Source organism: Aphelocoma coerulescens, chromosome 1 (assembly GCF_041296385.1).
Source record: "Aphelocoma coerulescens isolate FSJ_1873_10779 chromosome 1, UR_Acoe_1.0, whole genome shotgun sequence".
Lineage (NCBI taxonomy): Eukaryota > Metazoa > Chordata > Aves > Passeriformes > Corvidae > Aphelocoma > Aphelocoma coerulescens.
This window is the reverse complement of record NC_091013.1, coordinates 3,755,008-3,768,742: the sequence shown is the minus strand read 5'-3', so window position 1 is coordinate 3,768,742 and position 13,735 is coordinate 3,755,008. Positions and strand designations below refer to the sequence as shown.

Below are 13,735 nucleotides of genomic sequence, written 5' to 3'. Positions count from 1 at the left end.
ACTTTCAGCTGGTGAAAGGAACCACTTTGGAAAGAAACCTGCTTGTGAGTGGGGAGAAATGGCATTTTTGGAGAGGCAGACCTGCTCGTGAGTGGGGAGAAATGGCATTTTTGGAGAGGCAGACTCTGAAAAAAAGATTTTCCAGGGACTGATTTCACAGCCAGGAAGGTGTCAAGAGCACCTGAATGCTTTCCTGGTTCCTTACACCTGTATAAAGCAGGAGCCCTCCTTCTCCAAGCCCCTGCTCCCCTGGAAGAACTTTCCTCCTGCTGTCCTTGTGTTCTTGGTTGGAGGGCAAGAGCAGAGCTCCATCCTCTCCATCTTTCAGCCCTTCTCCTTGGGCCCTATGTCCCAGAGGAGATTCGGCCAGCAGCCCAAGGCCAGGCCTGTTCTCAGCCAAGCCCTCACCATCCAAATTTGGACACTTCTTGGGTTTTACAGCTGGGCACCTGAGTCAAGCAGCCCAAGTCTAGCCCTTCAGGCTACTGGATATTAACTAGGAAAAAATACTGATTTAACCTCTCCAGCTTTGCTGTATGATCAGCTTCTCTCAGTATTTCAGATGCCTTAATTAGCATTCTTGACCCAATTTAGAAGTTTCTCACAGCTTTGACTAATCCTGATGATTGAACAGCAAAGCCTTAACATAGACAACCCTTGAGCTACAGAATGCAAGTCTGGATATTACCTGCAGTGCCTAAATATTGTTTTAAACACCTAAGACAAGAAACAAATCTTCTTTTCCAGAATTCAGTTATTGCAGCTAAAAATAAGGTGCTTAGCATAATGAGAAAAATAAGAATCACACAGCAAGAGAAGGCACAGTATTTTTCCAGTGTCAGCCCTGTAGCCTGAGATGTGAACTCTTTCCCACTGCCCTGTGAATTCAAGGGTGAAGGAGTTATTTGCCTCTGACAGTGACTGGAGTCTGTTTAGGGACAGGATTTCTGTTGGAAAGCTGCTGACAGATCTCCACCAACAGTGGCCGTGACTGAATCCGATACAAATTCGGCCACTGGGGATTCAGCAAAGGCTGGGACTCTTGACAGCTCACCTTTAGCCTCCTTTTCCCATGCCTATTATATTATCCTGTATTGACCAAAAATGGAGAAGAATTCCATTAATTCTGTAATTCCACAGTTTCCAGACCCAAAACTGAATTTCTTGAAGATACAGAGTAATCTATGTATCTTTTGTTGTTGTTGTTGTGGTTGTTGTTGTTCAGAAATCCCACAGCAAAGTACACAAAGGCTGAGATGTGGGTTGTTTTCTGCCTTAGTTTTACATTTGCACTGTCTGGTTTCAAATACAATAGAATAGATACTAAAAAATATGAATATGTATGCACACATTGTATATAATGTGTGTACAGAGCAAAGAAATCACCGTCCTGACTCCACAGTGGGAGACCAAGATGCAGTTTTGAGAGAAGTACATAAGGAGACAAATCAAAATAAGCAGGTGGAAAAACAGAAGGACAGGCACAGAGTGGGGAAAAAACCTTCTTGCCATTTTTAAGACTACATTTTTAGCAGTAGTAAATACTCTTAACGTGACTGTTAACTCGTATATAAACTTACACTTATGTGATGTATCCTGAAATTACTCCCCTAGATGAGCATCTCTAATGTTTCCAAATTAAATCCTTCTGTGCCTGGAACACCTTCCTTTTATTTTCTACTGCACTGTTGGAAGAGCAGGAGCATGTCACAAAGAGACAGACTGTGCCATTTGCTGCTTATCCTGGAAAAGGCACATCAGTGATGAGAGGAAATTGCCTTTATCTTGTCTCAGATTTTATTTCTGTGGAGTATCAGGAGCTTTTTCTCCTTCAGCTGAGAAAAGCAGAATGTTCTGCAGGGATGAAAACCATTTAATTCTGCATTTAATTTGACATGACTACATACTTGATATCACTGGCTTTCATTTTTATTCTGGTGGATTTACAGACAGGAAGGCTCCCACTGCAAGTTTTTTAACCTTGCCAGTACAATAAAAATGAACTTAAACAGGTTCAGATCAGAAGCTGAAATATTCTGAGATCAGAAAGGAAAACCATATGGGTGTGAATCTTGAGTTTAAACAGGGCAGCTCTTCAGTTACAAGGTTTCTGTGCAATTGTGATGTGAAAGTTCCATTTTAGGTACTATAGAAGGCATCTGCAAGCTAAATTCAAGTCATTGGTGGCACTGGAACAGGTTTTCCAGAGAAGTAGTGGCTGCTTCATCCCTGCAAGTGTTCAGGGCCAGGCTGGATGCAACTTGGAACAACCTGGGATAGTGGAAGGATTTGAAACTAAGTGATCTTTAACATGTAACTCAAAGCCTTCTGTGAGACTATGATTAAAGTAATCTAAATTATTTTTACAATTGTCATCCATGAACTAGTGATACTGGTGTTAGGAAGATTTTTTTAATTAGAGCAGAGAAACAGGTGGTACCAATTCCTCAAAGACCCTGTGAGGAGTGTGTAGCAGCACAATTACCTTTTCCTGTTGCTTCCTAATTTATTCTTTATTTTGATTTGAAAATTAACACTGACTTCAGAAAAATGCAGTGTCCCAAACTGTTCTGATTCAGGATGCTCTTGGGGTTTTTTTCTATTTCTTCTAGACTACAAGTTGCATGTTAAGAAAACGCCCTTCCTTCCCCCTCCCCCAAGAATGCCCATTTCCTATCTTTTGATTAGCAAAAAAATCTTTCTTATTAGAAGTGTGGGGTTTTAAAATTTTAATTTAATTTAGTTTTCTAAAGCAGATTATTTGCCTAGTGGTCCATATACATAGACATATATATATATATATATATATATATATATATATATATAGGCTGCAGCTATTAACGTAGACTACCCATGTTTTCTGTAGCTTTAGAGACATTTGATTGAGCTGTAGTGACTGAAGAGTTTTATGCCTAAAGCAGGGATTACATTTATCAGTAAATTTTCAGCTACTTTCATGTTCTTTCAGTCATAACTTCAACATTAAATTGTTAAAATTACCAGCAAAAGTTCCAAATCAAACCCAAGATGCTGTGTCCAATTAACACAACAGATATTTTAGAGCAGTTCTGTTTTGTCCCTAACTTGAACCTCACTCCTACAAAAACCAGACACTTAATTTTGAAAATGCCAAATAATTTCACCTTCACAGTGTTGAGACACAGTGTATGTGATTTTTGCTGTCAGCCAGCCCAAGGTAACCAGCAGCAGTGCTTTCCATACAGACAAGAACTGATCCAGCCTTGCTGTAAGGTCCTTGCAGACATTTATAGCCATTCCTGATTTAACTGACCTCAGGCTCTGTTATTTCCCCTGTGCCAAGAGGACCTGAGTGCAATCTGAGCTCTACAGGAGAGCTGGCACTATGACACCTGAAAATGGAAACCAAACCTCACCTGCAAGAAAGGTCATGCTTGTGCTCTTGGAAATTAAAGCAGGAAATCATATCACTAGAGAAAAAAACTTCTGTTTTAACAGTCCTAATCTGACTGTGGTGATGGTCTGTGCCATCCAGGGAAGAGCTTTGTGTGCTGGCCTTTAAAGCACAGCTCTGCAGAAGTATTTCAGTATTGTGTCAGCACCCCTAGTTTAAATGTGAGAGCTGTGAGAACCCCTGCTCCCAGAGGATTCATTAACAAAAATGCAGTGATGCACCACTCAGGGGATTCACCATGGACATGGGGAGACTAAGTTACACGAATTCACCCCTAGCTCAGCAGAGCAGCAGGGCAGTGCTGGTACTGATTTCCCTGCTGCAGCCTGACCTGCCCAGCTCTGTTAGCAGCGTGTTTGGCTTTCCCGTTGCCGTGGCATGGTCAGGTTTATCCCTGAATTCACAGGAATGGCTCGGAGCCTAGAGAGGTCAACAAATCAGCCCCCACTGCTTCCAGTGAACCCTGGATACTCCTCACCTCTCCAGCCTCTGTGCTGAATCCAGGCTCCCAACATATCTCAGGAATAAATCTGTTTCCATGGAGTCACGATCGATTTAACCCCCAGCTGAAGTGATGCATAATTGAACAGTTTCTGTTCACTGCACCCAAGACCAGCAAATGAGTTTTAAAACTCCAGCCTTGCTAACCAGGGGCACATCACCGAGGTTTTCAGCATGGTTTTCCAAGTTTTCCCAGCCACTGGCCAGAGAGTGCTGTCTCAGAACATCCTTAAAAATGCATGAAGTCTCTTGCGTGACAAGGTGCAGACGGAGAGGGAGGGCTCCTGGGCTTACCTTTCCTATCACTATTTCATTATTTATTGACAAATTTGCTGACTTTAGTCCTGCAGTGGGTATTGATTTACACAGTGAGGCCCCTTTTCCATGTTTTTATAACTTAGACACCCCATTAAATCCAAGCAGGAGGGCATCAGTTGTGCAGGTGCACCAGCCCTGTGAGGCTGGACATCCACATGGCATATCCATAGGGTCTAAATCTATCTGACCCCTGGAGTTAATCAGTTTTTCCTTCCTTCCTCAGCTCAGTGTCAGAGAAGCCCTTAAAAATATGTCAGTTCTCCTTAAAGTTACTTCTGGAAGGGACAAAGCATCTGGCAGGTCTTTTGAATGTGCAGCACTGCATTAAAGACCCAAGTTCTGCTTAGAGAAATGCAAACCAAAAATGTGCTTCAATTCCTGTTCCATTAGATCTTCCAGGAAGAGGTAACAATGTGATAATCAAGGCTCCTGCCATCCTCTCAGGCAGCTGCACAGTCTGTTATGTCAATGTAGTTCAGATGGATGATCTCAGTTCAGCTACAGCAGTCATGCTTTTACTTTAAGACATCTTGATCAAAGGCTTTTTCTTGGAATCAGAAGGCTTAAATCTAAATAACAAAATGAATCACCTTTAAAAAAAAAAAAAAGAAAAAAAATCCACATTAGTTGGAATCCTCATTTTCAGTCACTTAAACCTAATCTCCAGTAAGTAGAAATCAATTTGTAGTCTTGCTGAAATCCATAGAGTCACTGATTTATAGCAGTAGCAGATTTGGCTCCTGAACTACAGATTTACTGATACCCTGGTGTTCCTTAAGAGATAACTCCAACGACTGTAGTCAACAGCAACTGTTGTTTTTATTTTGCTCTGTGAATCACAGCTGGTATTTTTGAATATTTTTACAAAAATGCCAGTTTTAGTAGACTGCAATGTGAAACATTTAACTGGGTGTTACAGATCTCCAAACCATCTATGAGGGCACAGTTTTTGTGGAGAAAGATGCCAGTTATAAAGTACAGCCCTGCATAGGTGACAGGGAATTCTGATTTCTCCATTGAGAAATGGGAAACTTGGCTATTTCTCTAACATTTTTTACCTATTTAGGTGAAAATAAACAGCATAAGGGTGGGGTGTTTTGCTGCCTGCTGAAACACAGTGAGCAGCCCAGAGGATGTGATGCTGTGGGTCAGAGAGCCAGGAAGGGCAGGTTGGCAGCTGAAATGCATCCAGACTCCTTGGCCTTGTCCAACACCCTGCATTCAGTTAGTGTAAAGTACCCCCCAAATGCTGAGCAGTTCCATCTTTTTTCCTGGGCATCTGAGCAGAGGATGAAGCTGTTGTGGAGAAGGGAAGGACATGTGCTTGCTCTTACAGCAGCTTTTTCATTAATGAGGAAGCTGTGCCCCGTCTCCTCCCTCCTTCCTTTCCACTTCTGCTGCTTGGCTGCTCCTGAGAATGTAATCGAAGTTCTCAGACCTTCTGCCATTTGTTCTAGACCACCTTAGAGAATTATTAAATCCAGTTTTTGTCTTGAAAAAGTGGCCTCAGAAGGAACGTTCGAGCTCCTGAATGTGCTGATAACGGTGTGCTCCCGTCGACGGAGAGTGCGTGAGGTTCTCATTCATTCGGCCAGACAGAAATTTGCAGGTGGAGATTCCCTCTCCATTTCAATACTGGCTCTAGAGAGTGAAGCCCTGGCATTCAAAGCACCCTTCAGAAATTTTTACTCTCCACTTGTGGCATGTTACTGTAAGAAAATAACAACTATCCAACGAATTGGAAAGGCAGTTCCACACTGAGCAGAGCCTGGGACCTTCAACAGCCAGGCAAGGAGGTGCAGGACTGACCCTCTTTAGCCCCCTCCCCACCCCCGCTTGGCTGAGCAGGACACAGCACCAAGGTGACCAAATAATTGGTTTTATTGCTCATTAGGTGTGTTTATCGCTGGTGCTGCAGAGTGCTGGGAGCCCTGCAGGGGAGGGGGTGATTTCGGCGCAGTGCGGAGCGCTCTGCGGGCTCGGTACACGGACACGAGATGGACAGCGAGGGAGCACCAGCAGGTTTGCAACACTGACAGCAGCAATTGTGAGAAATGTTACTGCTGCTATCAGCCTGGCTTCAGACCAAGCTGCTGCTGTCCAAGAAAGCTTTGCCTGCTAAGTTTTTAATGGTGTGTTAGTTCTGAATGTGACAAAGACCTCTAAGCATCACTTACACTCTTTTTTTTTTTTAGCAAACCTCTCACCCTGTCCTTGCAAAGCCTCCACTCTTTCCTTGTTTCTAATGCAAGTTTTCCCTTATAGGCAGTCCTGAAAAACAGCCTGTGAGTAGCAGCAAAGGCTTCACTGATTTCTTTACTGTGCTAGTGAGCTGGAAAAACCCCACTAAAATTTTTAATCAGCATAAACCTGAGCTTAGACCTATGTCAGCAGCTCTGTCTCCTTTGCTTCCTTCCAAAGGAAAACACAATATCCCATCAGTGCTTCCCCTTCCAAAGTCAGCACAAGCCAAAGGATGCCCAACAGAGTGGGAGTCCATCTGTACAGCACTTGCCTACCCCCAGCACTGCACAAGGTCGTACTCTGCTCCCAAATGAACATAATTACATCAGCACCTTCCCTGAGCTAACAGGGAATTCAACCCTGGCATGGTTTCTGATGCCATGGAATAATCCCAGAGAGATCTCTGAGAACTTTTCTTTTGCCCACTCCATCTTGAAGCAAGGTGTGTGAATGGCCTATTGAAGCAGTCTTATCCTTACCTTTGTTAAATAAAAACACCCTGTCATAGTCACCAGCACTACTTCTCAAAACTTCCTGAGATAATCTCTCAAATAGCACGGAATTTCCTCCACATGGCAACCAGAACTCGAAAACCCTCAGGCTGTCGCCGTCACTAACAGTATCTCTGTTGGAGTGTTGAGAAGACAAATTGCTTTTGCTTTAGTGGAGGTTCTGATTCATGAGAAAATGCACAGAGCTCTCATGTAAAAACTTGGTAAGAGCATCTTTTTTGCATTCTGTGATGATCCTCGTATTGAAAATAGCACAAATCCTTAGAATTTTTTTTTTTTTCTGGAGTAGATGAAAGCAAAACAAAAACCCATGCAAGCTCTCTGGCACTTGAAAGAGGAATGAGGTAAATCTTTTGGGAAAAAGGAGTGCTTCTCAGCTTGGTTTAGTTCTGCAGACGAGACAGCAGAATAAAATCTTGAATAAAATCCAAGAAAAATTCAGCAGTGATGTTTTTCCCTGCATGTAGCCTGTCAAATTCATCCCAACCCTTCCCACACCTGAAGCTGACCTCTGGAATACGGCTAAAAATGTCTGTTGTTTTCTTGCAAAGTGCTTTATATCAGCTTAGCTGTACTGAAATAACAGTAAATTATTTTTATTCGGTGCTGCATTACCTCAGAAAATACTCCCTTTTTGGTAGAACGTGTTGCTTATGGTAAATGTCATAGTAAGTGATTTTTAGCATTTGTTTACAAATATTTATTTGAACTAACATTTTCTTAAATGTACTATACTAAATAATTCATTGGAGGGTTGGCCATTAAGTAAAAGAAAAGACTGAGGTATCTCTGGCTTAAATTGCAGCATTCAGATTTGACTGGATCCTTATTATTTCTGTACAAACTCAAGGTTCTTATACAGCAAATTCTCCTTTCTTAAAAATTGCCGAATCACTGAAAGGTCGGGGTGGGAAGGGGCCTCTGAAGATCATCCAGTCCAAACCCCATTTTTAAAAATGCATCAGAAAACCATAGTTTTAGAATGTCTTTTGTACTAATTAAGCCAAAATGCATGAATTATTAAACATGCTCATTTGCAGTGCTCATGCACTTGAAAGGTTTGCTTTCATTACTAATAAGGCACAAACATAGCTGAAAAGAGGTAATTAGAGCATCAAAGGCAATGAACCATCCTGAAACTTCATAATGCTTTGCCTGAAAAAAACATCATTCAGCTGAATAGCAAGTACCCAAAAAAATGCCCACACTGTTGTGTCCAGAGGATAAGAACCAAAGTCTTCCCAAGTAACTCCAGAGATACAGCAAGAAGCATTTTTTCTGCTCAAAAATACCTTAAGAATTGATGTAGGAATGGCAAAGGTGAACCCCTGTGGTTATAATTCAAAGATTGTGTTTTGAAGTCAGAAACCCATTAGTTCTTCTAAATCAAAGACTTTTTTTTTTCATCCTGTAAGACCCTTTCAACCCTAGCACAGAGGAAAAAGTTCCATTCTCAAAATTTTTCTTTGCTAGCGATTTTAATAATGTGCTGTGTTGTATAAGCAATTGCAGGGAGAGATGCTCCTCTCAGATAAGAAGGAGCACTGGGACTTTTTATGCTGGGAAAATGTGTACATCACATCAAATAATGAGGGCTCTGCAGAAGCCATGTCAGAGATTGTGCTCCGAGTACCCAGCTTTGGAGAACAAGTTACACTCTGTGGTTTCTCATTACTGAAATCCTACTGGAACTTTGCCCCCAGACATTTAGAAAATTGCAGTAAAATGACTGCATATTGTTTACACAGATTATTGACTATGCCTTCTTATGTAGATTTAAGGAGGGGGGAAAAAAGGTCTTTTTTACATAGCCCGAAGCTCTTCAATACACTTGAGAAATGTCTAGACAGCAGCTTGAAAACCAGCCTCCATCTCTGTAAGGTTCAATGCTCATCTTTTTTATAGACCACTCATACCCATGGCTCTCAAGAAGCAGCAAATGTGGCAAGGCACAGAAGCAGCTCCCTGAGGTATCCACGGGGAGCTGCTGATAAGCCACGCTCCAGCTGCTGCTCCGCACCAGCTCCTTCCTGGAAAGTCAACCAAAAAAGCAGAAAATGCAGCAGAAAGAGGGAGTGAGTGCAAAATGGCCTGGCTGGTGTTAACAAAGCAATGGCAGCCCCTCACAGGCAGTGTTGGGGTGACAGCACCTTTGGGAAAAGGCCGGTTGTTGAGGGAAATAGAATCATGGAGTGGTTTGGGTTGGAAGGGATGGCAAAGATCATCCAGTTCCAACCCTCCTGCCACAGGCAGGGACACCTTCCACTGTCCCAGGTTGCTCCAAGCCCCATCCAACCTGGCCTTGGACACTGCCAGGGATCCAGGGGCAGCCCCAGCTGCTCTGGGCACCCTGTGCCAGGGCCTGCCCACCCTCCCAGGGAACAATTCCTTCCTAATATCTGATCTAACCCTACTCTCTTTTAATTTAAAGCCATTATTCCTTATCCTATCACCCCATACCCTTGTGAAAAGTCCCTCTCCAGCTCTCTTTGAGCCCCTTTAGGCACTGGAAGTGGCTCTGAGGTCTCCCTGGATCCTTCTCCAGGCTGAACAACCCCAGCTCTCCCATCCTATCTCCACAGCAGAGAAGCTCCAGGACTGGGTTCAACATAGAAAATTTTTCCTCTTCTGCTGGGGCTGAGGGACCCCTCTGGAGCATGGGAGTAGGGGAAAAAAAACCCTTTCTGACCCCAGCAGTCTCTAAACATGCCTGGCAAGAGGGAAGTCATTACTTTGGCATTGTAATTACTCACAGAGTTCTCTGCTGTTGCGATCTCTGAGATGCATTTTGCTGCCCATCTTCGCTGGGGCCCTGGCAGTGAAACCCCACACCCCAGGCAGCCAAACCAAGCTCCTCAAAACCTTCATTAGTGGGCAGGAACAGGTATGGGGGGCATCACACTCACTCCCACACTCCTGTCTCTCTCCCACTGGGGAGGAGAGGGGTAGGAGCAGGGCTCCTTCTCCAGGATACGGCAACGCTGCACAAAAGCACAGCCACAGGGAGCAGTGACACAGGCACTTCCCATCCTGGCTGTCTCCTCCCCACACGGGGAATGCTCTTTGGAGCAAACCAACCCCCACCACTGCATTTTGGAAGGACTTGGGCTACAAGGGGATGCAAGAGCAGAACTGAGGTGAGCAGGGGGTTGGGGCCTGGGTGCCAAGGGGGCAGGGAAGGTGTTGGACAGCACAGGTGTACGCACGGGCAGCTTGGCTGAACGGATAAGTGCAGTGAGTTGGTGCCTCCCTGCTCCTGTGTCCATGTCCTGATGTCCTTCACCCCAGCAGCAACGTTGCTGTCTCAGCTGAAACAGGTCTGACATGCAGAATGTGCTTGGCATGAAAGGTACTGGAGGAGAATCAGGCAAACCAACGAGTAAAACCAATTGAAGTTAACACGACTCCTTTTTCAAGAGGCAATCAGTGTGATTATCATCACAAACCTCCCCCTCTCCCTCCAACTCCACGGTGTGTGTCAGCCTCATCTTGAGATACTCCCATCTTACTCCATGGGGGTAAAACACCACGTGACGTGAGCCTGTGCTGGAGATGCATCCAGAATAAAACATATGGTGTCAGACTGTGCCTGAGGGATTTCTGTAGGAATAAACACAGTTTCTGGCCTAATGCAACTCCTCAGCGATTCTCTGTCTGTGACCTGGAATTACAGATAGAGCAGATGCTGTTGGTCCTTTAGGTAAGACTTGCAGTGCCTTGACTGACGTGGGAAAGCAGAGGACCTGTTTTGTTTTAGGTCATGAGACAGCTTTTAGCTGGGCTAGAAAAAACCAAAATTGTTAGACATTGTTTTATTACGAAGAACTGCTTTCCTGGTCTGTTGTTTATGCCACTGGCACAGGTCAGCTTTAATTTCTCCTGCTGTAAATAGCTCATGGAGAGCTACACAGGTGGTGTGGTGCCAAGAGTTTCCTACTTTAAACATTCAGGATGCATCCCATCTGCAGATGAGACTCTGGGTTTGATATCAACCATAAAAAAAGAAGCTCCATACCTGCAGGGATCTGTAAAGAAAGGAAATTACTGTTCTGAGTGCTCCTGTAACTGTGCTTTTTTTTCACACATAGGTGAGGTTACACCATCAAATATTTTTAGAAGGGAATGTCATTATGTGCCTGATTGCTTCTCATTTCCTTGAAGGAACGTCATGAATGACTAACAGGCCCAGGAATCAGGGGAAATAATGAATAAGAGGTTTTTTTGACAATACAGAGCAGAAGGAAGGGTTGATGCAAGAGCCCGGGTGCCAGTCCCAGTGCATTTTGTTACCACAAAACCAGCAGCATCTTGGTAGTGGTAAAAAATTAGTAGTGAATTAAACACAGTGATGATGGTTGACAGTTAAATTTTGTTGTATGAGGACAAGAATGTTTCTGTTTTATTCAGAAATCTCTTTAAGACTACAACCTTAACACAGTTGCATCCATTTTAAAGAGTTCAGTCATTCTACTCAAGATTGAGGCTCATTAAGTGGAGTTGTGAAGGTCTCCATTTCAAATGTAAAATAAAAATTGGAAATTTATTTAGCCTGCACATTTTCCAAGTTTTTGACAAATGAAAGCCAAGACTTTTCTTTTAGGATTTTGAGAAAAAAGTTGTTGGTTTTTTCATTTTATCTCCTCCATGCCTTGAGTGCATGTAAAGCACATTGCACTCCTCATTCTACTGTAAACGATGCCTTAAATCTTGAACTTTGTGTTTTTCAAATCCTGAACTGCTTAGAGTGTAACTCTGAAGTTTCTTGTGGCCTGTTGGTTTCTGCTCTCTCAGGCTGGGTAGACATAACAAAGCCTCTCTGGGCCTGCACTCCAAGGTCACCCAGACCATCCCAGGCCCAAAAAGTATAATCCAAAGAGCTTCTAAGGGGGGCCAGCAGAGGGGAAATTACATCATTGAACTGAAGCTTTAATTGGAGAATTAACCCTGATATGCAAATGAACCAAACCTATCAAAGTGTGAGGAACTCGTGACCTGTTGTCCATCTTGGGGTCCATTCTGGCAGTAGCCTCTGGCTCCCAGGGGGTACCTTTGAAGGCCTTTCAAATAAATACCTATTTTATTCTTTTACTCCTGTCCAGTCTCTGTGTCTAGGAGGCCTCTTAAGGCATCATGAAAACTAAATATTAACAGTGAATTCTTGTGGATCTGCCCAAAAGGAGTTTGTTTCATGATTCTGTAAGATCATAGCCTGGTAAATGGCTGACAAATCATCTGTCAATTTTAAATTCTGATCACAGATCCTCCCCTTGGGTGGCCAAACCATCTCGAGTCGCTCCCCCCGGGTGAGCGCCACACAACACACGACCCGACATGAAGACTCATTTCTCCCTTTTGCCTCCCCAGGTGATCTCATGCATTTGCCACCCTACCTTAGGATGGACTTTTTATTGAACCGTGGCGTGCAGGGCACGAGCAGAGACCTGGGTTTGGGGCAAGCCTGCTTGGAGCCACAGAAAAGCCGAACCTTGAAGCGTCCCACCGTGCTGGAGCCGATCCCCATGGAGACATCCTCCACGAGAGATGTCCAGTCATGGCAACCTGGTGCTGTGGCAACGTTACCTCAGCGAGAAGGAGCTGAGCTAGGACAGGCTCAAGCAAAAATGAGCAGCTCCCAAGAATCCCTGCTGGACTCCCGGGGCCACTTGAAAGGCAACAACCCCTACGCAAAATCTTACACCCTGGTATAACGAAAAGAGCATGGCTGGACAGTGGCTGTAAATATTTACACTGAAAAACAAAAAAAAATCCAATGAAAGCTACCTTTTTTTTATTGAATTCCAATATTTATAATTAAAGAAGAAGATTGCCAAAATATTTGACAAAAAAAAAAAAAATAATAATATGAACGACAGACAGTGCAAAGACTCTCTTGCTTTTTTTCTGTCTGAGTGTGAGCTTCATCTGACTGGACATCTGAATTTTTGGGTAAAAGAGTCCAGTTTTCTGATCTTCACAAGCGTTTGTGTTTTTACTGATTTTCTACGAAGTGCATGGAGACTTAACAAAAACATTTTAACCGGAAGTTCCATCAGACAAAATTTAAAAGGGAAAAAAAATCACAAAAAAAAAAAAAAAAAAAAAAAGAAAAACAAAAAAAAAAAAGAAAAGAAAATCACCCTCTTTGTGAATTCAACAGGAACATTGATTTGGAAAAACAAAAAGTCTTTTGTCATGTTTGCACTTTTTTTTTTTTTAAATTAGAAAATGGGTCCTTGATTGTTCTTTTTTTGTTGTTAATTAGGATGAGTGGTGTCAGTGGAGTGAGGAGATTGATTTGGGTTTTTTTTTTAATATTAATTTAATGAGACACTCTTTGCATTTTGTCTATGCGAAATAAAAGGGTCTTCTGCCTTTATTTGTGATGTCTGCTTCCATCACCTTTTGCTGTGGCTTTCCCCAAGTGTGATAATCATGTCAGTGCCGTCCTCTGAGCAAAGTCTTCTTGTGCCTTGGGAAAAAAGCAAAGGAACTCAGGGGTCACATTTTTGGAAAAAAATTGGGGTTCACTCACCTTTTTTTGCTGCTGTGGGGCAAAGAGGCAGAAGGGTGCAAGCCCTGAGTGCTCTGAACCAAACCCACCCAGGACTCTCAGCATTTGGTCCATCTCCTGCCAGGAGGCTTTGGTTCAGCTTCAATATTTTTTGGATCAGAAGAAATGTGCTGACGTTGCTTTACTTCCTCCTTAGGAATGGACCTTTAGCCCACT

At 43.2% G+C, this 13,735-nt stretch overlaps 1 protein-coding gene across 1 annotated transcript in view; it reads left to right on the top strand.

The window, feature by feature from the left end:
• Window positions 1-12,716, top strand: part of DSCAM (DS cell adhesion molecule) — a 444,019-nt gene extending 431,303 nt beyond the window's left edge. Inside the window, exon 33 of the mRNA XM_069028212.1 lies at window positions 12,373-12,716. Within this exon, the coding sequence (XP_068884313.1) occupies window positions 12,373-12,716 (344 nt within the window). The remainder of the gene's footprint in view (window positions 1-12,372) is intronic.
• Window positions 12,717-13,735: the final 1,019 nt, after the last annotated feature.